General features: G+C 35.1%; 2 protein-coding genes across 4 annotated transcripts in view; one reads left to right on the forward strand and one right to left on the reverse strand.

Moving 5' to 3' along the window:
• Positions 1-258: 258 nt before the first annotated feature.
• Positions 259-5499, reverse strand: LOC149420520 (uncharacterized). The gene is made up of 2 exons (XM_089636187.1): positions 5319-5499; positions 259-1742 (listed from the first exon to the last, which is right to left on the reverse strand). The coding sequence occupies exons 1-2, from the start codon at positions 5367-5369 to the stop codon at positions 867-869; spliced, it is 927 nt and encodes a 308-aa protein (XP_089492313.1). The 5' UTR covers positions 5370-5499; the 3' UTR covers positions 259-866.
• A 3290-nt stretch (positions 5500-8789) lies between these two features.
• Positions 8790-27495, forward strand: part of LOC149420521 (transmembrane protein 120 homolog) — a 31905-nt gene continuing 13199 nt past the window's right edge. For all 3 annotated transcript variants that reach the window (XM_089636757.1, XM_089636756.1, XM_089636755.1), the window contains exons 1-6: positions 8790-8943; positions 9202-9320; positions 14897-15076; positions 22199-22291; positions 23485-23702; positions 26427-26650. In XM_089636757.1, coding sequence (XP_089492883.1) covers positions 8881-8943; positions 9202-9320; positions 14897-15076; positions 22199-22291; positions 23485-23702; positions 26427-26650 — 897 coding nt within the window. In that variant the 5' untranslated portion in view covers positions 8790-8880. The remainder of the gene's footprint in view (positions 8944-9201; positions 9321-14896; positions 15077-22198; positions 22292-23484; positions 23703-26426; positions 26651-27495) is intronic.

The following is a 27495-nucleotide window of genomic DNA, read 5'->3' on the forward strand; positions in this document are numbered from 1 at the left end:
GTCAAAACTTTTCCATTTGAAAATGCAAAATGCAAAATGGTTTTTAGAAAAGCATTTCAAATGCAAAATGCAAAATACCTATTTTCAAAATGCATTGAAAATGCAAAATGGTTCATCAGGTCAAACAATTAAAATAATTATAGAATTTTCAAACAATTTTGTCATTTAATAATGCATATCAATGTAGAACAAACATATTACATGATGGTAAATCCAAAAACACCACGACTACAGATTATGAAACCACGAAAAATTTGCGCGGGACTAATGTTGCCAACGTAAAAACATAGAAACTGCTATCTAACATTTAATATTACAGCGTCATGGCCCCATGTTCAGTTTTTGAATCAGTATTTTTTGTAATGGTATCACTCAATTGCCAGGGCTTCTACCAGGGAGCAACTTGACAAATGTAAATTATCTCTCATAGCGAGGTTGAGGACTGACTGATATTTGGGGCTTATGAAAAAAAGATGAGTGGAGATAGTAGGAAGAATGTAGCAAAAAAGCATTTAAAATGGAAAATGCATTGAGAAAAGCATTTAAAATGCAAAATGCAAAATGGTTTTTAGAAAAGCATTTAAAATGCAAAATGGAAAATACCCATTTTGCATTTTGCATTTCCATTTGAAATGGATTTATTTGAAATAAAGCACATCTCTGCACAAGAGGTTATAAGTCTGTAGCCAATGGGTTAAAATGTATAATAAAACGATAAAGTCAGTATTTATTCTTTCGCTTTATTATTTGTAAATAGTCTGCTGTTCTATATTGTATATTTACAAATTAAAAACCTCAAATAGACTTGGCACGATGGTTTGTATACCTATACTATATGTTTGTATTACACATTACTGTAATATCTATTACCACTCAAAATCTACCCATGTGATGTCCACACATTCTCCAGAAATATAGTCGAAGCGCTTCTGAGAGCTACAGGCCCGTCTGATGGGACTCACTCCCTTATCGGAGCATTCAAAGTAAAAGAAGACAGTGATAGGATCGTAGAAGTTACCCGCGCCGATGCACTTATCGTTGTCGTCAGTGCCAGTGATGGGGGAGGGGTCTACGCAAGCTTTGGCATTCAAATCGTACACCGTGTTATCGAGGCAGGAAAACATCTGAGGGGAGTAGATTGTACTGCCGGTTGATCTCAAGCAAATATAGTACAGAGCGGGGTTGTGGGGAACTACTCCAGCTTCACCGGCGGAAATGCAAGGGGGGACAACAACAGAGCAATTGGTGTCATTCGTCAGCTTGAACCTGCAGAGCGTGGTCTTGGGGTCATAGTAGAATCCTTCATTGCAGCTTTGGGCGATGGACTCTGCTATGACTATTGTACTGTTGGCGAGTGGCACACAGATGTGGTATTTCTGGCAGTTGAATGCGTCAGGAAAGACTCCAACTTGGCGGCAGGTGAAGTTATAGCCCCCAGAGTTGTCGTCACAAACGGGGTTGTTCCCTGCCGGCGTACAGGTGCCGGTTGATTCCAGGCAAGTGCTCCCGGCCGGACAGTCGTCCAGCTGTTCGAGTATGAAGCCGCCTCCGATCTGGATGCACTCAAACACCGTCTCACAGCTGCCGCAGATGGGGCCGGGCTTGGTGCAGTTGGTGGAGTCTATCAGCTTGTAGAGGAGCTTGTTGTAGTGGTCGAACTCGTAAGTGCCGCCATCCTGCAGCTGCTTCAGCTCTTCCTGGGAGAGAAGCTTTGCGTAGTCGATGGCTTCATATCCGGAGACCTACAAATGTAGATAATGGAATATTTAATTATTATAACTTGGAATCAATACATATTAGTGGATCACATAAATAGACTAGATTTTAAAAAAAATGTCTAAATATTGGTCGGAAAATGGGTCTGGAAACGGGTCCTGAATTTTTTATAAGAACCTATTTATTGATTTTATATGAATTTTGAAAATTTATATTTTTCTGAAAAAAAGTCTTCCTGGAAAATTGGTAGGAAAATGAGCAGAAATTTTTATCAAAACATATATTTTTGACAGTTTGGAAATTATCCATGTTCTTCTGAGAAATTATTCCGAGTTTTGGAACTGTGAAATTCCAAGTGTTAGTAATTTTTTTTTTACATTTTCTCTTCGGGTATTCACTTTTTTAAAATAACAGAGGGCACCACTTCCGATTACAACAATCAAAAATGTTTTCAATTGACTTTGAAATACTAACACGATCAGATAAGTTCCACTCAATATTTTCTTGGAAACCTATAATTTAAACAACACAAACAAGACACAGATAAGATTTAAGTACAAAGTATAAGATATAAGATATGAAGCCATCGTAACATAGATCTTATAAAAATATATTGTGTACCTATATACGAGGAGCAGTTATAAAGTCTGACAAAAAAAAAATTTGTAAATCATAATATTTTTTTGATTATCATAAAAATATAGATAATATTCGCGGAAAACTCAACTTTTTAAGATAACTGAGAGATCCCCCTTCCATTAAATTCAAACGAAGGAACCAAAGATCCGGAACAAAGAGGTTCACCGGGTCTTGAAGTCCCGCTATACTTGATCTTGATTCTGTGCAAAGGAGGGCGGTCCGTCGGATTGACAATCCTTCGTTATCAGACCGAATGCTAGGTCGCATGCTAAGTCTGTTCTACAGGTAATTTAATGGAACCTGCTCTAAGCATCTAGCACCATCAATTCACCGTGCATCGGTGTATGTGCGTGAAATTTGACGCACCCTAGAGGAACACCCGTTCACAGTTGATATTGACTTCATGAGAACGGGCCGCTTCTTCGACTCATGTTTGTATAAGACGGCTCGTATGTGGAACGAGCTACCGGTATCTGTTTTTCCACCGTCTTATAATCCGTGCTTCTTCAAGATCCGTATTAATAAATCCCTTCTTACAGCCCCCACCTTAAACCGCCTCACAGCGCTGCCCAACTGGGTGGCGTCATAGCTCGCTTGCCTTTACACACAGGAGCGCTCTTAAGCAAATTGTGACGTAAAAAAATATTGCTATCATATTTTTATTATTGTCCTTATGGCTAATTTGTTCGCTTTTGGGAACCACTCGTCGTGGTGAAAAATATGATCTAAACGGTGTTAGAAAGAGAAAACACCACGCTCTATATTCAAATACAAAATTTAACCACAGAAGAATTCAAATGTGTACCTTTATATATGTAATACATTTGTATTATAAAATGCGTGTGTTTTTATACATTTTTTCATTATCAGTAATTTTAGTTTCAATAAACGTTAAGTCAATTTTTTTATGTTCGCATTAAATTATTAAAATATATTTTTTTAATAATTATAAATTTTGAATGCGTATTTTGGTATGTTGTGAGGCTGGAGGTAGTGAGGAGGAGGAGGAGATTGGGAGGAGGAAGGTGAGGAAATACCTGGCTATTCAGATCTGATCAGATAATTAAAAATAATATATTGTATTCTTGCGGCACGGTGAGAGGAAGATGCTCTCAGTATCGCCCTGGTGTAAGACCAGAATTCAGAATTGAAACGTTGCTTGAAATGGTTTTAGACGTGTTTGGTGATCAGATTCAGAAAAAAAATAACTTAAGATTTACGGGTAATTCGAACAAAGACATATTGCAAGCTTCATCACTTTCTTCCACCTTTGGTCAACGTAGCTTTAGATACTTTGCCACAAAAATATTCAACATGTTCCCAGAAAATATTAAACTGAGTCAAACACAGAAAGAGTTTAAAAAAATGTAAAAATGTGGATTTATTCAAATGATCGAGCATATACTGGTGCCCTCACCCAAACGCCTTGTCACTGACAGTTATTGTAGTATTTATGGTGATAAAACTTAATGTATTGTGTATATGCTAATAAAAATGTAACCTAAAATAATGTATTGCTGTATAGGAACCTATATTAAACATTTACATATAAGCAAACCATAGACAAAATGGAGAAATAATTAACTAAAAAATCTGCCTCAACACAGGTTCGCCTAGCGAGGCAGGAAATGCACAACGTACAATATAGTATATTATGCCATATCTTTATAACACTCATACATATTTACGTTTTCTTCTATTAGAAACTGTTCTATTATTATAACACTAGTTTTTCAACAATGTCATTGTTACTAACTCGTATATAGGTATTTTACTTACTAATGATATATTATATATTCTGTAATTTTTTGATGCAATAAATAATTTTTTAAAAAAGATCTGTATAGCCAGGTACTCCCCCACCTTCCACTTCCCCATCACTTTCCCATCCCCCCTACCTTCAGCCTCGCAACATACCCCAAATCGGGGATGCTATAGTCTCACTGGTTCTAGACGGTTGGGAGCAGTTGGGACGCTTGTGCGGTATTCACATAAAAATAGGCAGGCCGGAATCAAAAAGAAGAAGTTTTTTTTTAAAAGGAAGATATTACATAAATACGAATTTTAGAGAATGTTTTATGTATAAAAAAACTAGTGAGTTTCTAATCTCTCTGAAAATGTTACATTATTTATTTATTTAAAGAAACGCTGTGAATTTTTCATACCTATAACATGTTACATAAGAGAACCATATGTTATTTTATAGTGACCGGATAACTCATCAAACAAAATAACAATTCAACACACATTAAAGTGATATAAATTATGAAAAGTGATGAAACAAAAGACTAGACTAAATATGTTACGTAGGTTAGGTTTATAGATTAGTTTTGTTTCATCGCTTTTAATGACTTTTTTTATCACTTTTTAAAGGTGTGTTGAATTGTCATCGTGTTGAGTTACCATTGAACTTTTTTATAATTTTCGTTGCATTTATCTATGGAGGAAATTTCATATAGGTACGTAATTCATTTTCTTAACTAAGCAATTACAGAGATTATTAAAAATATATATATTATACTTTTTGAGAGCTCAAAAACAAGTTTTCAAGGGAAGAACTTATACATATAACTTAGAAATTCGGAATGCTATACAGGATGTCCTGGGGTAAAGTGTGCTAACTTCGGGAGATGATTATACATGATAGTAGAAGTAAAAAAAAAAAAACTTTTTTCGATCTTCCAAACAAAAATATTTTTCCACAGAAGAATAATTATTTTTCCCATCCAAAAAATTAAACTTCTTTTTACCTAAAAATTGCCTTAAAACGTTAGAATTTCGATTTTTTTTTATCGTGTACCCCTCGAAGTTACTGAAGAAAAAAAAATCAAAAACTTCCGATTATTTTAAAGCTAAAAACAAAATATTTATCAGTGGAAATTTAAAACATTCACACACAGAATGACACCGAGAATCTTGGAATCAAAACTTAAACTTATATTAAATAACATATTTTTACTCACAACAACGGAGATTGCGCAGATAAGAAAAATATAGAAAACTGATCTACACATAGTGCTGGATGATTATTATAATATATTGTTAATTCACCGCAGAGATTGATTGTACAACTGCTATTTTTTATAAAAACATGTCGCCTTTATATAGCCTTTAATTAATTTTATCAGATTACAACCGTCAATACCTAATTACACACTAAATTAGATTTATTAATATTAATATTTGCGTCCGCATAAAAAAATAAGTGGGTAACCAACTTATCAATCCTCTGATTAAGTTTAATTCGTAATCCGAATGTATCAAGAGTGACTTATAATCAATGATTGACTAGTTTATGATAATGATAGTCAAATAACGTTACTTTAATGTGGATATCTTCAGTACTGTATAAAAATATCGATCACGTAGGCAGGGCTGGCCCCTAATCAACAGAAGTAGGTACTGGCGCGAGTAAAATTTTGACACCCTATGCTTAGGTAGGTGATCACTGTACTCAATAATATTCGGATGATTTGTATTTTTGTCTAGCGCCGTTTCTGTGAAAAATAATATCAAGGGCGATGTGTTAGATCAGAGGTTCCCAAACTTTTTTGCCCCGTAGACCACTTGCCAATTTTTTTTCCGTAGACCCCCTGCCTGCTGAATATTGAATTTTCCTATCTGTCTGTGTGAAGTGCATTTAAATGTTGAGCGTTATTATTACTTGGACGTTTTTTAAAAACAAGTTGGGGAACTAGGAAAATTTGCAGCTTCCAATGTGCAATGTTTTGCTTGAATATATTATTTTTGACGAGAAAAGGAACGTAGACTCTATTTATATACCTCAATTAACAACTTTACGAAATATAAAAATATGAATATCAAATAAGTAATTTCTCAGTCTATTATAATTATTTGTGTTAGGTCTATTGTGTCATTTACGGAACTCCTAAATGTTGACTTGAGGTAAATGGGGGTCCGTTCGTATGTACACCCATTTGAATCTCGTGGACCCCCAAATTTTTTTCTCGCTGACATAGACCCCCAGCATGCCCATATCGACCCCTGGGGGTCCATATAGACCACTTTGGTAACCTCTGTGTTAGATGGACTATTAGGTGTCATGTATTATCAGCTTGGCGCCTTAACAATTCGGCGCCCGAAGCGGACTGCTCCAAGTGCGTCCGCACAGGGCCGGCCCTGCGACGTGGGTAAGTGAAAGTGTATTTAATAATTATGGTAACCGGACAATCACTTTATATCACTTTTGAAAAGTGATATAAAGTCATGAAAGGTACTCAACAAAAAACTAGGTTAACGCTCGAGCGATTAGTGTCATGTAGGTATATACATTAACTATATTATTTAATTAATACCATTCCTCCAAATATTAATATGGAAACATGAAACTGCTTACTGCAGTTTAAAACCAATAAATAAAAACCAAAATAATTCAAACAAAAATGGCCGTTGTTATTTTGGAGCCAAATCTACCCTTTTATTTTCTTTCTCTTTCATCTAAAGTTTCCTTAATAATTGCATTGCGAACAAATTATTTTGTATAGTTCTGGGCGAATGGAACTGACTTTATTTGAAACTGACACTGTTTTGGAAAGCTTGAATTTTCTTGCAAAGCTTCCATTTTGGCTAAGAGCCTGCTTTGTGTTCATTTGTTTGCTTTGAGTACGCTCATTCAGGAGTACGCTTAACGCGCTTAACGGAACGTGCGTAAGGAATTTGTTCCGTTCGGAACTAAAACGAACGTGTGCGGCAGTTAATGTATTTTCTACTGATTCCGTGCATTCGGATGTCCGAATACGGAAAACGAATTCGGAAATCGAATACGAAAAACGTATGTATGCGGCCAGCCTAAAACAAGCATGTCCATAAATAAACCTGAATAAATCATTCTTATTCTCATGATTGCGTCCGTACCTATTAACATAGGACAAACATCCGATAAGCGACATCTCTGGTAAATACATCAAACCAGCGGGGTAGATTTCTATAATAAATTACCAAAAAGGGAGCGATAAAAATCATCTGCACCTTTCGTTTAGTTAATTTATTGTTTATAAACAAGTAAAATTAGAAATGCTTTGAGTTCCATCAACTCTCTTCCACCAAGAAGAAGAAAAGAAAGTGACTCATAGCAAGGAGAGAGGAATTATAATATGAATAATAAGAAAAGTAGGGTAAAAAGAAAGTTACTTGATAATAATAGTAGAAAAGACCCCATAAAAATAATAGTGGAAAGGAATCAGCGCAGGATAAAATAAGAAATGTAGGGTACCTAAAATTAACTAATTCGATAAATAACAAAATGAAAAATAAATTATACGGAAAATGACACAATCGATTGTGTGTAATATACCAATATCTAGGAATTTACGAATCCGTTGGTTTTTTTTTCATTAAGTTTTGTGCGCCTGCATTTGCTACTTTACTCTCGGCTGGTACCATAAATAAACCACTCTCGCTGGTACAATGATCGGTACCTGCTCCCAGCCGAAGTTGAAATTTCTGTCACCAGTGTGCAGTGCGCGTCTTCCACGGTTACAGAATGGTTACCAATGGTTACAGACAGCATGCAGACAGCGTTGCCGATGCGTTGCCGCGTCTAGACGTCTAGAGAGAAATCCCTAGACCTTAGAGACCTGGGAGAAATTGAGAGCTTCAAGTACAGAAATGGAGTTTTTGACAATTCTGAGCAATAGTTGCCAATCTCTGAGATTTCAGTAGTTTTGTCCAACTTTATGAGGTATGTTTTCCCTTACCGAGTGGAAAATGATTATCATTTTCAACAATAGAGCGCAACTATTAAAAATATAGTGAATTTTTCCACATTTTTGGGCATTTATAGGGATTTATTAGGACTTTGCTAGGGAGTTTATATTTTTTGACATGGCAACGCTGTCAGGGATCTCGTACAATGATGGTATGTCTAGGGAGAAGTCCCTAGATCTGGGGGATTTTGTGGATGAGGATTGTGTAAGCGTGCATTTTGTTCAGTGGCCATTTGGTTTATTTATGGTGGCGTGGCCATCTATGAGCGATGTGTTGGCGGCTAATGTGAAGAAACTTAGATTTTATAAAATGGTTTACGTTTATGAAATAATAAATGTGAGTAAGAGGATTTCAATGTTTTCATCTAGTAGTGTAGGTATCTGGCTATGGCCATAGCCAGAGAGAAACACTATGAGCAACAACATTAAATGTGTATCAGTTGCATTTTAAGCCTGGATAGAGAGACATTTAAGTCTGTTAAGTTAGGAAGTAGTATTAACTATCTTAAAATGAATAGTATTGCTTTGTCAAAATATTAGGAAATTAAACATTATTCATACGAGAAAAAGTACTCTCTCCCCCTCTCCGAGATACCGAATTTTTCGAATCTGGTGAGTTTTCTGAAATCTGGGGAGTTTAGGCGAAAAAGCTGGGGAGATTTATTTTTTCGGCATACCATCACTGATCTCGTATCTCGTATGCTCGTATGATTTTGATTCGGTGGATGACAGCTGGTATTTTTTTTTACGAAGGAGCGGTGGAATTGCTAAATATTTATAGTTTTCATAAATTGTAATTATGGATCCCGACGAGTGTTTAAAAGAATGGACCGATTTATCTACGGAATTCAAAAACTTGGAGGTTTGTTCCTCTTGTCATATTCTCATGTCAAATAATTAAGGTTATGTCAATGTCGTTTGTATGGTTTTGTTGTGACTTAACTTGGTGCTTCTAATGTTTTCTTTTTATTATTATTACTTTACTATGAAATATCTTTAGTTAATACTTCCATTAATTCAATACATCTTCAAGCCGTTGTACATGTTTGTTTATCTTGCCTATTATTTGCGCATTTATGAATTGTCCTGTGCTTCAAGTAACTCTGTATCTATGTTTTAGGCTATTAATCGAGATTATGTGGGGAAGTTGGAGGAGATTGGCGAGCTGCAGGGGAAATGCCTCAAAGAAATCACCCACCAACGGTATCGGATGTTTATTATCAATGGGGCCTTGAAAAAGTAAGAATTTTTTCAACAAATGTATATTCTTTATGCCGTGGTCTTTTATTTTTAATAGCTGTTGCATATCTGCTTTTGAATTTGCTATAAATCACAATCACTTAACATGAATAAAACTCTCCGACAAAACCCTGAGTTTGTAGAAAGTGGTTTAAATGCTCACGGTTAAAGCAATTAGACTTGCATTCCCGCTTTAGGAATGTCTTTGGTACATAATATGTTAGCGAGGCGGTTGGTTTATTTAACCTTTGGAACACCAGACCCCTTTTGAGGGAAATTAAATGTGAAATCAAAAAGGAACTCTTAAAGTGTTTTAATTGCAGGCAATTCTGATAAAAAAAATTATGCACTTTCTCATGGCATACTGGTGTAAATCACATATCAAAACATTCCATCGAAATTTCAATGCCAGCAGCGGAGTAAAACTTCGTCAGCGGGAAAAACATTCTTGTCACTGGTGCATAAACGGTTTTCGAGTTTAAGCATCAAGGGCACTGCTTGCCTACCGCAACTGAAAAAACACTTTCTTTTATCATTTAATTTTTAGGCGTGTAGAGCGGAATTAATGAAGAAAGTAGAGTAAGGATAATATATGATGCGAATGTGAATGTTAGAAGAAATCGGGAATGTCCAAGGAAGACATGGCACGATAAAGTGAACCACATACTTGTGTCTGGCCATGTCAAGAGTATGTATGAATGTGAATGAGGCAAGGAGTGTGTGCCACGACCGAGAAGTTTGGTGGTCCATCCTCTTTGCCCACCCGTGGGGGTAAACGGCGTATTGGTTAGTTAGTTAGTAAATATACATATAATAGGGGTATTAGTAAAAAAGTGCAGCGTACAGAGACAAAAAGAGTTAACACGTAGATTGCGCAAGACGAGTAAACACGTTTTTCTGTAATTATTACATTTATCGCAATTGTGTCTTAATTTTAGTATTGATAATAATAACGTAATTAAAATAAGTTCAGAGTTATTTAACATGTAATGTGATTTTGCACGCAAATTTAAAAAACATTACAGAGCGGATTGGCCAAAAAAACAATGTGTTAATAATCTTAATGTACTGTTTGTTATTAAATATGCGGTTATTAAACCAATTATCAGTGAGGCATTAATGGATCAGTTATTTTAATCTATGATAAGAAAGGTACGTTTTAGGAGAATTTAAAAATTTTTATTAGGATGCCATACATTATTCACAGGAAAACGAGGATAAGTAGGCATTGGATAGTTATAGTTATTATGATTCCACGATAACTCAACACAAGGAAAATTCAATACACCCTCGTTTGAGGGTCATATATGACCGGGTGTCCATATTTTATAAATGTATTTTTATCTTTTTTTCTATCATGGTGGAATTATCTAATTCTTCCAGTTTGCCTCAAATATTTATACTGGAATCCATTAATAAAAACCTAAAAATAGCCAACATGAATAATTCATATTTCGCGCCGCTATTGTAACAAACGGTTAAACTTTAAAATTGTTATTATACGAACGAGATAAAAGTAAACATACAGTTTTTTTACAAATTCCCCAAACAAAATAAATGTGTTTTCAAAATATCGAGTTCTCTCAATTTTTCTATGATTGGAGTAAAAATTTAAGTTAAAATTTGGTTAGCATTTCTAAAATTTTTTACGTTTGATATCAAAATTTTATTATTTAAAAATACATTGTAATGTTTGTTTTAAATGCATACACCGGAAAGATAATTTTATCGAGTTTCTAAAACAGTATTTGTTTTTATGGAAAATTAAAAAAAATAAAATGTGTGTATATATAGCGTATTTGAATTACACAGAAAACATTGCAAACTGAACACATGTGTACGAAAGTAATGAAAGCACTGAAGGGTTAAAAAGTGATATAAAGCCATTAAAAGCGATGAAAAAAAACTAATCTAACCTACTTAACCTTTTTTTTCGTTTCATCACTTTAAAATTTTTTTTTTTACTTTAACTCCACTCAGGAGGCCTTGAGGAAAATAATTTCCCTTAGGGACTCACTGGGGATGCTGTGTAGTAGGTCTTTTTGAGGAGAGGATGAGTGAACATGGGTCTTGAAGAGATCCATGTTGTAGGAGGGAGGAAACACAGAGGCCGGCAAATCGTTCCACAGCCGAGCTGTTGAACTCAAGTAGTAGAAGTGACCTGTTCTCATGTGACAAATGTCAACCTTGTACAAATATTGAGCGCGCATTCATAATTTTATGTAGTATAGATACTTTTTAGACCGGAGACCAAAATTTCAAACAGATTTTCGGATTTGTTGTTAAGATGTCTTGTTGTAATGTACCTCTGAATAATCCTTCAGTTAGACAATGCCTCTGATGAATTCAGTGTAATACCATTCTTTGGCCATTTCATAATGTATCTGTGTACATTGTACATTGAACAGAAAAAATATTGCACATTTTTTTACTGTCATAATCTTTCTTACTGATTACCTTATCTACGGTTTAAACTGTTTATTTATTTAAAGTATTATGTAAGATATTTAGTATTTAATGATAAAAAAACAAGTTCAAATGAACTTTAAACCCGTTTCATAATGTAAAATGATTCTTCTCTCTTGTTCTGTTTCATGTTCCGTTTAGGTTTATTAGTATTATGTTCCTCTTCAATGGAAAATTAATTCATTTCTGAAATTTTTTTTTATTTGTAATTTTTGTATCATTAATTATCTTACGTTGCACGAGCTACGCTCTTAACCTTTGAAATGCCGAGCTCCCGCGACCTAATACCTATATAGTGTGCAGAGGGTAAAAATTCCACAAAGAGAAGGCATTGTTTTCTGATAACCATATATGGATGGGCCGGCGCTCAACAAACAAATTTTCACTATCCAATGGGTACTTTTGGCACTTGAAAATTTAAAAATGGTTGTAACCAGTGGCGGCTCGTGACTTTTGTGTGTGGTATAGTACTAAGTTTGAATAATTCAACATTATTATTACGCCACTGGTTGTAACACGTTCTGTAAAAAAAAGAAGTCAATTTCATCATGTATCTTGTATATTTAAAAAATTAATAACGAATAAAAAAATTATATTATTTAAATTATATAACATTAATTAAACTATTTGTTGGGTTGACTCTCACTCTGTGTATGGTTTAATTTCAATACTGTGACCAGATCTGAGTAGCCAGGTACTTCCCAGACTTCTTCTCAATCTCCTTCCCCTCTCCAATTCTTTCATCTTCACATCATACCCCGAATGAAGATGCTAAAGTCTCACTGGCTTCGGGCAGTTGAAACTTTTGTGCGGTATTCACATAAAAAAATACATTAGAGTTTTGAGTCGGAAAGTTGTAGAGTCGATTATCACTGGATACATAATATATTGGTATGGTCACAGATTTTTTTAAAAACTTTTTGCTTACAAAAATACACTGTTGATAAATCAATGTTCAAAGATCAATAAAACTTGGCTGTGTAGAAATATACTGCCTTTTTTTACCTCATAAGACTCCTTTTTACCGTGTGTGTGAAGGTGTTAGTACCCATCATTCAATTGCAGATATTGTATGACCTTCAACTTTCACTAATTTGGTATTTGAATTTATCCAATTGTGTAAACAACTTTGATGTCAATTTACTCATATCCACTCGTTTCTTTAAATATTAGTGTAAAATTCTTCATTATTTAAAACTTATGTGTTGTCGTTTTTTTCTTGTTCACTTTGTCAAGATTGATTTTAAAAATAAACTAAAAAATATGAACTCTCAATGGATGTTAAAAATGCAAATACGAATATGCAAATTTAACGTCCTGTTATCTTTAAAGCCAACACAATTAGAATTAGTTCAGTTCATGGCAATTTTTTTGCGAGGAAGATTTTCTTCGCAGTTTTTTTGGTTGATGCAAATAATTATTTTTAATATCTGAACCAACATTACTGATTTTGTTTAGTCGCACTTACTCCGTAAACTTCATTTTCAGAATTTAGAGAAATTCTAACTTTTGTGTAAACTTATATTATCTGTTTTCTTTTTTGATGTTTTTTTCTGAACCAGTAATAAACATTTGCCGAACTATTAGTTCAAACATTAAAATTTTTCAAATAACACGTCTACAAGTATTCCAATCCTTTCTGGAAAACTGTTTGTGCACCAGTGACAAGAATTTTTTCCCGCCGACAAATCGTTCATGTGCTGCTGGAATTTAACCCTAGATGAAAATTTTTGTTATGCGATTTATACCTGTATGCCATGAGAAAGTGCACAATTTTTTTTAACTTAATCGCTTGTACTCAAAGATATTAGAAGAACGAGATATGCTATGTTGGCCACCGAACCGTAGCCGGAGTACTACCTAATTAGGGTACTTTGAACGGTATCGGGACGTGTACGCACAGAAATCTGTTCTATGTATTAGTGCGGATACCTTAGCGCAAGCGAAGGTGTGCAGTAGTATTGGTGAACAAAACCGGCGACACTCGGCAAAACAATTCCACTCAGTACGAACTGCTCATAGCACATCTCGTTCTTCTAATATCTTTGCTTGTACTTGAAACATTTTAGAGTTCATTTTTGATTTCCCTCAAAAAGGGTCTGGTGTTCCAAGGGTTTAGTCAACAGCCTTTATACTACAAATCTACTTTATCTAGTCCGTGAATGTTTACTTTCTTCTGAGTGAATTTAAAGTTCCAAGTCATCCAAGCCTTTCAATACAATTTTAGTTTTTAATCTGATCTATGCGACTGTCGCACATGCAATCCATGAAGTTTCGCTAAAACACGTTAATGTGCCACGTGATGGGATAAATTGTGTTGAAAAAGCCAGCGTTGTAAACAGTGGCGGCTCGTAATCATTAAAATTATGGTGCGCTAAAAATATTGTCAGTCTATCCCCTATGCCAGGTAAAGAATACTAGCAATTTTGAAGTGTACCCCTACAAACCTGCTGGAATTATCGGTGTGAGAACTGTGAACCAAAATGGCGCTATCTCGGCGTGACAAATAAATGTATTGTGTCTTAAGTTATTTCCGCCTCGTCGAAGAGTTCCGAGGTACTGGTGAGCGTCGTTCATGTTTTGGAGACATTTCAATTCTATGGTCGACTTTCTCGCTCTGCACGTATAGATAATGGTTCCATGACAACTCAACACAGTGACAATTCAACACACTTTTAAAAAGTGATATAAAGTCATTAAAGACGATGAAAAAATTTTTTTTTTAACCTAACCCAACCTAACCTACTTAACCCAGCTAACAAAGTTTTTGTTTCATCACTTTATGACTTTATATAACTTTTTAAAGATGTGATGATTTATCAGGTCACCATAGATAATTGATGTTCCCAGGTGACATTTCTCAATGAGCGATATGGAACCCACTTGCACCATGTCACTTGACACGTAATACAAAAAACTAAAATTCGAGCTGGTTGAATTTAACTTAATACTTTTATAGTATTACATTTATTACTGCTCTAATTTTTGTTGGTTGATAATCATTAATTCATTATTTCTAGATCACTGAAATTTAGGGAGTGAGTTGCTTCAACGCCCCTTACCCCACCCCACTGGTTGTAAAGGTTAATATCAATTTGATGTTTATTTAGGCTGGCAAAATCCCGGCTGAAGGTGCCTGACGATGAGAGGATAGCCAAGTTGGAGAAGGACCTGATGAAGAGGAATGCCCAGCTACATGAGATCGAGCAAACACTCCCCAAGAAGAACAGCGTCTATCTGAAAATAATACTAGGCAACGTCAACGTTTCTATTCTCAACAAAAATGACAAGTAAGTTTAATACATCATACATGTCTCCATTCTTAACATGATCTACCCGACTGTCGCATATGTGACTGTCGGCAGATATCGCATATGTGATTCATCGGCAGATATCGAATATGTGATTCATCGGCGGCTATCCCCATACGGGGATATGGCATATGAGATTCATCGGCAGATATTGCAGATGAGATTCATCGGCAGATATTGGATATGAGATTCATCGGCAGATATTGCACATGTGATTCATCGGCGGCTATCCCCGTACGCGGATATGTGCAAAAATACATACTTTTTGTTTTGGCAAAAACACATACTTTTTGCCAAAACATGGAAGATTGTGTTGTAAAGGCCAGCATTAAAAAGGTTAATAAAAATGACAGTAAATTTCAATACATATTGTTTATTCAACATCTATTGGTAATATATTAACACATCACTAAGTCTGGCTGTTTTCCTCCAGCACTATGGAATAATTATTTCTAAAATAACACAGTAACATATAAATGTTAAGTTGGTGTGATTTTGACCCCACAATAAGTTCATTGTATTTATTTATTTAACGAGGTAGAATATTTTCGTAGTATTATGTAGGTGTGTCTTTCGTGATGATTCACTAATATTATGTTAGTTTATGTAGGTGTGTCTTTCGTGATGATTCACTAACATTATGTTAGTTTATGTAGGTTTGTCTTTCGTGATGATTCACTAATATTATGTTAGTTTATGTAGGTGTGTCTTTCGTGATGATTCACTAACATTATGTTAGTTTATGTAGGTTTGTCTTTCGTGATGATTCACTAATATTATGTTAGTTTATGTAGGTGTGTCTTTCGTGATGATTCACTAACATTATGTTAGTTTATGTAGGTTTGTCTTTCGTGATGATTCACTAATATTATGTTAGTTTATGTAGGTGTGTCTTTCGTGATGATTCACTAACATTATGTTAGTTTATGTAGGTTTGTCTTTCGTGATGATTCACTAATATTATGTTAGTTTATGTAGGTGTGTCTTTCGTGATGATTCACTAACATTATGTTAGTTTATGTAGGTTTGTCTTTCGTGATGATTCACTAATATTATGTTAGTTTATGTAGGTGTGTCTTTCGTGATGATTCACTAACATTATGTTAGTTTATGTAGGTTTGTCTTTCGTGATGATTCACTAATATTATGTTAGTTTATGTAGGTGTGTCTTTCGTGATGATTCACTAACATTATGTTAGTTTATGTAGGTTTGTCTTTCGTGATGATTCACTAATATTATGTTAGTTTATGTAGGTTTGTCTTTCGTGATGATTCACTAATATTATATCAGTTTATGTAGGTGTGTCTTTTGTGATGATTCACTAATATTATGTTAGTTTATGTAGTTTCGAAAACGGTAACTGTTTTTATAATTTTACTAGCTTTTACCCGCGACTTTGCTCGCGTGATATTAGGGAGAAATGACTAAAAAAAATTTACTGTACAAAGAAGAAGATTAAAAGTAGCCTATGTCACTTCCCAGTCGTCCAACTATCCATATGCAAAAAAATCACGTCGATCGGTCACTCCATTGCGACTTGAGAGAAGGACAAACAAACAAACACACTTTATAATATTAAGTTATGAATAAGGAATATCCCTTGAAAGGTGTGACAGTGATTAATTCAAACATTTTTGTACTGTAAAAGTTTTTGCTTTGATAAATCATCTAGCTGAGTACTCCATCATTGCACAAGCATCATTTTCCGTTTATAATGATGGTAGTAGGAGTTTTTAAAATATTATCAGGTTATTCATAACCCTGGAATGTTTGTTCCAAATTGACAATAAGTACTTTTATAAATTACGTTTAATGTTTCGTTCCAATCCCTCCGACAAAGATATTCAAATGAAAGCTAAGTAAAATATATAACCCATTGATAAAGATGAATTTATTTATAAAAACATAATAATAATTATATGTAGTTAAATAAGAGTTAGAGTTATATAAGAGTTCTGCAAATCGAACACAATAATTAAATGCAGTAAGCAAAAAGTAAATAGAATTTGATCTGCAGAAGAGGACAACTATAATGTTGTAAAGCTTGTCAGCTTATTACAATTTCTGCAAAATAACTGGACCTTAATATATTTTATGTAACATACATTCTTCGCTATGATAAGTTTGTGTGCATGTTTCCATTTCACAACAGCAAAACTATTCTACGTACATAATTATATTTACATCTGGCAAGATTGAAGCTTTTGAATTTTTTCGCAAATATCAAAAAGGCATTTGGTATTTTATAAGACTTTGAATTACATCCGACTTTAAAAAAATGTCCATTAATATGTTGCTGTCAGTTAAATTGACGCAATATTGTCATTATATTTAAGCTCATTCTAATAATATTTGCAGTTTAATCATAAATAGATGTGTAAACTTGACAAAAGTAAACAATATCAATATTTTAATAAAAACCAGTACAAAATAAATTGTAGAGTAATTAAGAGAATTTTCTTTTGATTTGTCTATTCTATCACAACAATACATTATATTTATAGCTACATTAAAAAGGACTCGAAATAATATATCTTGGTTTTCATAAAACCTGAGGGTTGATCTCCTTTTGTGACGATTCAACAGTTATGTATTACTTATTTTCAAGTTCTGAGAAGGTTCTATTCAAGTTCTGAAGTAATAACAAAACTTGAATAGAACCTTCACAGAATTCGAAAATCAACTATAAAATTTGATGAATTGTTCAAATTCTGTGAAAAAACTGTCCTTATTATTTAATCATATTCTGTTGTGTTGGAGTACTTAAATAGATATTAGATAATAACACCACTTGAATAGGACTTTCACAGAACTTGAATTTTATTGACTTTGAAATTTGATGATTTTTCAAATTCTGTGAAATAACCCATCTTTAGGACGGGTTGTTTTGGAGAATTTGAACAATTCTTTCAAAAATTTAAAATCTTTCACCGAACTTAAAAATTAACTTTGAATTCATTCTCCGAAACAACCCGTCCTTAGTTTCTTATAGCAGTTTATGAAACATGAATTTCTCAGGTTGTATCATATCGTCTATGCAATAATTTCAAAATACGTTTTGGCGGATTTCAGTTGAACAGATATTAGATAATAACACCACTTGAGTAGGACTTTCACAGAACTCGAATATTATTGACTTTGAAATTTGATGAATTTTTCAAATTCTGTGAAAAAACGCTTTTTTAGGACGGGTTATTTCGGAAAATTTGAACAATTCATCAAATTTCAGCGCTCATTTTAAGGTTTTGTGAAAGTCCCATTCAAGTTCTGTAAATATATTTTTATAGGCTAGTTGCTTGTTAGAACTGAAATAATAACAGAACTTGAAAAAATCTTTCATAGAACTTGAAAATTAACTTTAAATTTTGAAGAATTGTTCAAATTCTCCAAAACATCCTGTCCTTAGTCTCTTATGAATTTCTCAGGTTGTATCATATCGTCTATGCAACTTCAATACAGGATATGAGCCAATAATTTCAAAATACGTTTTTTTGGCCATTTCAGGTGAACAGCACACACATTGATTGGTGCTCACAAATTTTTAAATTGACTAATAGACTTGCTTGGTAGTAAGTCCATACCGCGAATGAATACCAGTACATAAGCAAGCAAGAGCGCGTATATATCCCTAGATAGTTTTCATAGTCATGCAGTCCCTTCTGAACATTTATTCAATTACACCGACAATATTATGATTTTAAAAACTGTTTAACTTTGATCAGTTTCACTGACCTCATGTTTATTAGATTATTATTATTATAATTACCAGCATAAGTAATAAGCGTGATTTATAATTATTTTGTCTCGTAAGGAGGCTGAGCACAATCATTCTACGTCACCCTTCTACGACCAATACCTACGTAAATACATAAACAGTAAATACATCATTATTTGTTAAACATCTGTTTTAGGGGTTTACTATTTTGTACCTTTTTTGTTTCTAATACAGTAAAACATTTCTATTAATTAAAATAGGTTGGAAATTTATTCAATAATAATAATTGTATGTAACTTTCACCTTAAATAGTTTTATTATTAAAAATATCACTTAAATGTTTAACAGTTTTTCTCACACTACAAGTTTAAAAATGGTGTTTTAACACTTATCACAAAATAGCTGTGTATTCACAATGTACATTTATTATTAGAAAATTCCATGCTTTCAGGTGACAAAAAAGTTGCATAGATAATAGGTAGTTATTTAAACACCAAATAATTGGTATTGATTGAATCTTGAATTTATAAAATGGATATGAAACCAGATAGGGAAGTACATAATCTCCAGTTTGAAAAATAATGAAACTAAACTATATAAATAAAAATGTTCGTTTGTTCAAAATCTTGAATTCTCGGAAAGTTCTTCACTGATTGCTTTGAAATTTTGACAAAACGTCGCATTCGAATACGCGTATGTTTTTATATACCTATATTATACAGGGTGTATCGGCACGTACCCGACAAACTTTAACCAGCTATTCCTTATCACATTTGGAGTAAAAAATGTTATGGGCACTTTGCTGTCCGGTAACATTTTTTTTTAATAAAAAAAATCATTCATATTTTCACCACATGTCACCAATGTTTTATCATTTTTCAAAGTTTGAAAACCCATCTGGCCATATTTTATTCGAGTTTCGTTGAATAATGTACGAACGTACCTACATTGGCGCGCTTTTACAATCACAACGAAATGGGATGGCACCATTCGTCTCATTTTTAACTATTATTATTTAGTGTGCATGAAAGAGTGTGGACGCTTTTTGACACACTTGCTAATAACAGCTGTTGAACACGAGAACACACATGTTGACAATGCCAATGACAGTGACGGAGTGTGGATTTTTTTATAATTTTTTGTTTTTAATTGAAAAAAAATGTTACCGGACAGCAAAGTGCCCATAACATTTTTTACTCCAAATGTGCTAAGGAATAGCTGGTTAAAGTTTGTCGGGTACGTGCCGATACACCCTGTATAGATATATTATATATCTATATTATATAGAAAAAAAGAGCTCCATCTGTTGGACGTAAAAGCAAAACGCGCTGTTGTTTCTCTATCTGCATAGACAGAATGAGCCACAGCAACGCGTGGCGGGGTACAGCTAGTAACTAATAAATTAATATGTCTGGTACCAGGGGTGTCATTGTGACTCTTTTTTGATGTTGATGTAATTTTGTCGGTAATTATCCAGATATGCTGGACTTACACTTTGTATCAGTTTAATAACAATGAGGAGCATTAATTTCAGTCTTCGGAGAAGCAAAATAATACATTTTCGGGCAAAAGTTGAAAATTGTAATGAAAAAAAATTGTCTAAAAAAATACTATCTTTAAACTTTTTGTTTTGGAAAATCGAAAACATATCACAGCCACGCCACGCCACTGGTTCACAGACTTCTGGTGTTCAGATCAGTCAACTACTAAATGCACAATTCCTATAAAACACGAGACAAAAGATAAATAAGTACTTTGTGTTTAAAAATTCCTTAACCTAATGTCATTACGTGATTTGAGCAAACTTTAGAATTAAAATCATAAGGCAATTTTCTATCAACACCGTGAAGTCTAATGTGAACATGCTTTTCTCATATATTTGACCTTCGATTCTATACAAATGATTTATTTCTTATTTTTAAGAAAAATATTTTCATCAAAATGAATCATCAATAAATTGTTATATTCATTCAATAAAAATGACATTCATTTTGCCGACAGATACACAATATTGCTAAAGCACACAATAATCTAACGTTTTGACTAATCGCAGCTAAACTAATATGTATATATGTACCTAGCGTTATTGTACTTGCATCATATAATAAATATTTTGGTTTCCTTACTTTAAGATAAACTTGTATATATTGTAGTTGGGACGAAATTCATGTAGCCTTTTGTGTAAAATGAACTGAAAACCCTGTTAAACAACATTATCCGGGTTCCAAGCGTACTTTTTGTTGACTTTGAGGTTGTTCAGTTTGTCCATGTCTTCTTCGGGGATGACAAAGTCTAGGTTGATGTTCTCTTGTATGTGCTGAGCAGTTTCAGCTTTTGGGATGATAGCAATGTACTGCTGGAGAGCCCATCGTAGAAGGACCTGCGATACAGTTCTGCCGAGCCTTGTGGCCATGTCACTTACGTCGGGATCGCCCAATAAAGCCTTGTTGTAAGAGCCCCCGAGGGAAGAATAAGCTTGCAAGAGAATTCCGTGTGTTTTACATTCTTTCATGAGGTCATCTTGGTGGTAGTGCGGGTGCCACTCTACCTGGTTGACGGCCGGCATGACTCCCTTACAGTCGCTGATCAACTCCCGGATGTGACGCACCGTGTAGTTGGATACGCCGATCGACTTCAGCATTCCTCTCTTCTGAAGCTTTACTAGAGAGGCCCACGATTCAGTTCTGAGTTTCATGTTGTCAGGATTGCTAACATCCAGCTTGGAAGAACCGGGCCAGTGGATCAAGAACAAGTCCAGATATTCACACTGCAACTTGTGTATCGAGGTCAACACTGCGTTTTCCGTACGCTGTTTGCCTTGATCGCTAGGTGACAGTTTTGAGGTTAGGAAGATATCTCGCCTTGTCAGTTTATACTTCGGTAGCAATTCTTTTAAAGCGTCGCCGATGTCCGTTTCGTTTGAATAAACAGCAGCAGTATCGAAAGATCGATACCCCGCCTTGAGCGCCTCGTCTAGAACCATTTTTATTTTCTGTTGACCTTGTATACGGAAAGTTCCGAATCCTACCAGGGGAAACACATTTCCGTCGTTGAGTATGAATAAAGATAGTGGATCCATGGTCTTTTTGGATAGGTTCTTCGACATAAAATATATTTTGGAAACAATAATCGCGCCACTCGATAATGAAATACACACCGCGCGCGAATTGCGATCGCCTGTCAACCGGACAATATGTCAAACTTCGCGAAACGTCAAATTTGTGTACGGTGTTGTCATGTCGCAAAATGGGCGTACTTTTTTTAGCGCTTTTTTATTCTTGCTTGCTAACATTGACCGGCAAAGATATGAAGAATGCGTAAAGTCGTAAATATTTTCGATATTTATTTCGTCAGTCGTTTTAAATGTTTTTTCTTTTATTTTCAGATTCAAATACAAGGATGAATACGAAAAATTCAAATTGATATTGAGCGTCATTGGGTTCGTTCTAGCAGTTATAAATCTGCTCACAAACTTCAGGTAAGATTAAGTATTTTTTTCCTTGGGCTTAATTATTTTTCGTACTCATTTGAATACTTAAAAATAGAAAAGCCATTTTTTTGCTTCAAAACCTGTACAGTGTTTTCACCCCTCGGATTATGAATATCGTTTTTTAAGTACCTACTTGCATTAACTTTTTATTTTTTATTGTTAATGGAACTCACCAGAAACAGTGTTTCTTTTTTAGCTCCAATTTTAAAAATAGAAAATTTATGTGAAGGAAAGAAAGGGGAGAAAATGTACCGCTGTACATTATATCTGTTTTATATATATGTATATATTGTATATACAACGTTATAAATACTGTTTTATTTTTTTTAAATTGAAATTAAATTTTTATATATTTTTTTATATGTAAATACCTTACAAGTGTCCCAACTGCTCTCAACCGTTTGGAGCCAAAGAGACTATAGCATCCCCAATTGGGGTATATTGTGAAGCTGAAGGTAGTGGTGGGGGAGGGGGAAGGAGATAGGGAAGAGGAAGGTGAGGGAGTACCTGACTTCTCAGATCTGGTCACCAAACATAGCTAAAGCCATTTCAATTCTGAATGTTAGTCTTACACCAGGGTGATACTGAGTATCTTCCACTCTGGGACGCGTCGCAAGCATTCTATATATTATTTTAAATGCATAAATTGTGAAATAACACAAATTCATCTAATAAAATTTACTTGCGCACGCCGGGATTTGAACCTGCGACCTTAGGATTGCTAGTCGAGACCAATACCTTTCGACCACGGAGGACTGAGTGTTTCCACCCTAGCTTCGCGGATTCTATCCTGTGATCCATCATTGCACAAGCAATATTTACCGCTTACAATGATGAAGGATATTTATAACCCATAGATAATAGAGACAAAGGGAGATAAGCTATAGTTTTTATATTTAGGTATATAGCTTTTTTTAACACTTTAGTTTCCAAAAAAATAGAAAATGTAAAAAATATAAAATAAAAATTCTCAGACCGAAAAAATAAATTTTTGTCGATTTTTGGGTTTTTTGCAATGTAGATTCACCAGTTTCCCGCTTGTACTACAAGTTTCCAGACACGGTGTATTTTAGCTTTCAAATCTGCAATAACTCAAAATTATGTGTTGTGGTTTGGTGACTTTTGTGATGATAAGTTATGTCTTTAAAAAAGTTAATGTTTTGACTTCTCATGATCACCAGGACCCTGGAGCTGATCCTCATGTTCCTGCTGGTGTGGTACTATTGCACCCTGACTATCAGGGAGTCCATCCTGAAGGTGAACGGCAGCCGCATCAAGGGCTGGTGGCGCCTGCACCACTTCATCTCCACAGCGGTGGCAGGAGTGCTGCTGATCTGGCCGCAGAACGAACCCTGGCAGATGTTCCGGGACCAATTCATGTGGTTTAATGCTTATATCAGTAAGTCAATACTCAATGTATGTAACGTGGTGCATAGTTGAAATCACTGATCTATTCACTTCTTCTTCTTCGATGGCGCTACAGCCCATATCGAGCTTTGGCCTCCTGCAACAGTCGCCTCCAACTCCTCCTGTCCTCAGCGGCTGACTTCCAGTTTGTCACCTGGAGAAGCTGTGCTGCATCCCCTCTTACCTCATCTTCCCACCTCAGTCTGGGTCTTCCCACTTTTCTCTTTCCACCTGGGTGACCAGTCAGAATTCTTTTTGGGACGCGTGTATCCGGCATTCTCTGTACATGACCAGCCCATCTCAGCCTGAGGAGTCTCATGTGTGCAGAGATGCTAGGGGCCTTATATATATCGTACAATTCTCTATTGTGCCGGATACGCCACTGTTCGTCCTCTTTCACCGGTCCACATATTCTTCTCAGCACCTTTCTTTCAAAAGTATCCAGCATTTCAGCCATCTTTACTGTCAGTGTCAGCGCCTCACATCCATATGCCAATACAGTTCTTACAATGGTCTTATATATGGTTATTTTGGTTTTTCTGTGGACACTACGTGACTTAAACACTGGCACCAAAGAGAAGTATGTTTTGTTGGCTGCTGTGATTCTTCTTCTGATTTCTGCTGGATCCTCATTGTTCTCTGTCAGGCTGGAGCCCAGGTAGGTGAATTGATCGACCACTTCGTATGAGTAGTTGTCTTTAAATAGTGCACTACTTCTTCTTCTGTGCGAAGGGTTCCTGCTCTGTACCATCATTTTTGTTTTGTCAACATTAACTCGCAGTCCTACTTCCCGCGCCGCTATTTCTAAAGGGTCGAAGACCTCCTTAATGGCTGAAATTGATCTTCCGACAATGTTGATGTCATCCGCATATCCGACAACTTGACTGCTCTTGAAACAAATATTGGAGCCAGTGTCTATTAGTGTTTTTCGTATTACATGTTCGAGCACAATGTTGAAGAGAGTGGGAGCCAGACTGTCCCCCTGTTTAAGTCCCTGTGATACTGTAAATTCTTCCGACAATTCTCCGTCTATTTTGACCTGACATCTTGAGTCTGACATTGTGGCTTTTATGAGCCTAACCAATTTAGGTGGAATCTGGAATTGTAGTAGTATGTCATATAGACACTCCCGATCTATGCTATCATATGCTTGCTTGAAATCAATGAATAGTTGGTGTATGTCTATGTCAAATTCCCAGCACTTTGCCAAGATCTGTCTGACGGTGAACAGTTGGTCTGTTGTGGATCTACCGGTGCGGAAGCCTGCCTGATACTCTCCCAGTAGGTTTTCTGCATATTTATCAATTCTTTGTTTCAGTATCATGGTGTAGATTTTATATGCTGTGCATAGGAGTGATATGCCTCTATGATTTTCGCATTTTAATTTATCACCTTTCTTGTGAATTGGGCATATTATGCTTATTTGCCATTCCTCTGGGATTTTTTCCAGTGTCCATATTTTAGTTATTAAATTGAGTAGCAGATTTCTCAGATGCTCATTTCCATATTTGAACAACTCTGCCGGGAGGTGGAGGATCTATTCACTAATGTGGGAAAATCTTTAACACATTTTTGGTTTACATAACATAGTTGGAAATCACTGATCTATTCACTAACGTGGGAAAATCTTTAACACATTTTTGGTTTACATAACATAGTTGGAAATCACTGATCTATTCATTAACGTGGGAAAATCTTTAACATATTGTTGGTTCACGTATCTTTTTGGTTACTTTTCAAGGGACCAAAAAGATACTTCGTAAGAGGAATCAAGGGTGTCAAGAAATTTGAATAATAATAAAAATTTATTCCAGAATGCAGGGATAGCGATAGGATATATAATATACATTCCATATTTTTAAATAATATATAACATAATTAGAGTAAAGAAAATAATAATACATACATAATAATAAGTATACATATTTTATTTACATACATAATACTGAGCGAAAGGGACAACTGCATCTCAGGCTGATTATATGTACAGGGTTTTCCAATAAGAGGTGTTATTTTGAATAGCCCTCTATTTCGGTATGTATTACTTTTGAAGCTGTCTTTTTTTGACATTTGACAAGTAGAAACTACGCCATTAATAAAAATGGAACGATACACGCTTCAACAACGCATTGAAATTATTAAAATTCACTTGAGTGAATCAAATGCAAATTATCTTGAGTGGTGAGGCCCATTTCCACCTCGGTGGCTTCGTCAACAAGCAAAATTGTCGCATCTGGGGCTCGGAAAACCCAAGAGTTATTGTTGAAAAGCCTCTCTATTCTCAACGTGTGACTGTTTGGTGCGGTTTATGGTCCGGCGGAGTCATTGGACCTTATTTTTTCGAAAATGAGGCTGGAGCAACAGTTACGGTGAATGGATTGTGCTATCGAGAGATGATTAATGATTTTTTATGGCCGGAATTAGATGGTATTAATCTGGACAACGTTTGCTTTCAACAAGACGGCGCTACGTGCCACACAAGCAACGAAACCATTGATCTTTTACGATTGAATATCAAAATAACACCTCTTATTGGAAAACCCTGTATATACTTACATAAAATTGTCAAAATTGAGGTTTCGCATTACCCTAATTTCTCATCTAAAACATCGGAGACAATGGCATTCGGAATATAAATCTACTATTGTTAAGCTGAAAAATTTGTCCAAAATGGAGAAGAGAAAGCATTTTAGTGCATTAATTATTGTTTTCGTAGGTGTTGTACAATATCTGCAGTTCCGCTACCAGCACGGGGTGCTGTACCGACTGAAGGCCCTGGGCGCCCGCCACAACATGGACATCACCATCGAGGGCTTTCACTCTTGGATGTGGAGGGGCCTGTCATTCCTGCTGCCCTTCCTCTTTGCTGGCTACCTCTTCCAGCTCTACAACGCCTACACCCTCTTCCACATCTCCTTCCATCCGCAGGCCACTTGGCAGGTTAGTGCCGGACTTGATCCGTTATTTAATCTCCTTTAGCCTCACAACATATACAAATAGGGGGGTGCCATAGTCTACTGGTTCCAGAAGTTTGGGAGCAGTTGGGAATCTTGTGGTACTCACATAAAAAATACTGTGTTAAAGGTTGTGGTGTTTCAAACCATCACATTTAATTACTCGTAAATCGAAGATCAACCCTTTTTTATTTATGTGACATTTGAACGGCTGCGGTCGAACGTGAATTCTCAACCTGTTTTAGCTTTTGTTCAAATTTTGATCCACTGACGAGCATAACAACTTGACCGTTCTGCTTGTCAGCAGATTTGTTAATAAATATTTTTCATCAATAGATCGAGAATCATTGTTCAAGAACCATTAAAATGTCACTCATCGTTGATCAAATGTAACTGAGTTTGAAATATTAGTCAAATTTAATCACAGCCTTTTAAGTTCTTCGCTGTTACGGGCACATATAAGTGCCCTCGACGATACATTTTCTTAGAAAATGTATGTATGTGTCATAAAAGTACGTAATTTATCCTATAAACCTAATGAGCGCCGTGAAACGGTTAAACTACTACAGCAGTTAGTTTATTCATATCTGTTGATGTGAGGTTAGTTTATTCATATCTGTTGATGTGGGGTTAGTTTATTCATATCTGTTGATGTAAGGTTCTCTTTTTACAATGATGAAGGATTCAAAATTTGCCGACTAGTTTATTGGATTTTCATTTCTGTACCTCTAGGAATAAGGTATAAACTGTTCTAAGACAAGGTGAAAACTATTTTCTTGCTATATGCAGTATTCATGAATAAGAATCGTTATGTATGGACTTGCTTTGCAG

Source organism: Hesperophylax consimilis, chromosome 10, assembly GCF_061612785.1.
Source record: "Hesperophylax consimilis isolate HC1 chromosome 10, BYU_Hcon_1.0, whole genome shotgun sequence".
Lineage (NCBI taxonomy): Eukaryota > Metazoa > Arthropoda > Insecta > Trichoptera > Limnephilidae > Hesperophylax > Hesperophylax consimilis.

Bases quoted from the DNA above. Each gene is read 5' to 3' on its own strand.
- LOC149420520 (XM_089636187.1), bottom strand. From the start codon at position 5,369: ATGTGTAGATCAGTTTTCTATATTTTTCTTATCTGCGCAATCTCCGTT. The intron at 1,743-5,318 runs GTGAGTAAAAAT...CTACATTTGTAG, and splicing joins TCTGCGCAATCTCCGTTGTT to GTCTCCGGATATGAAGCCAT.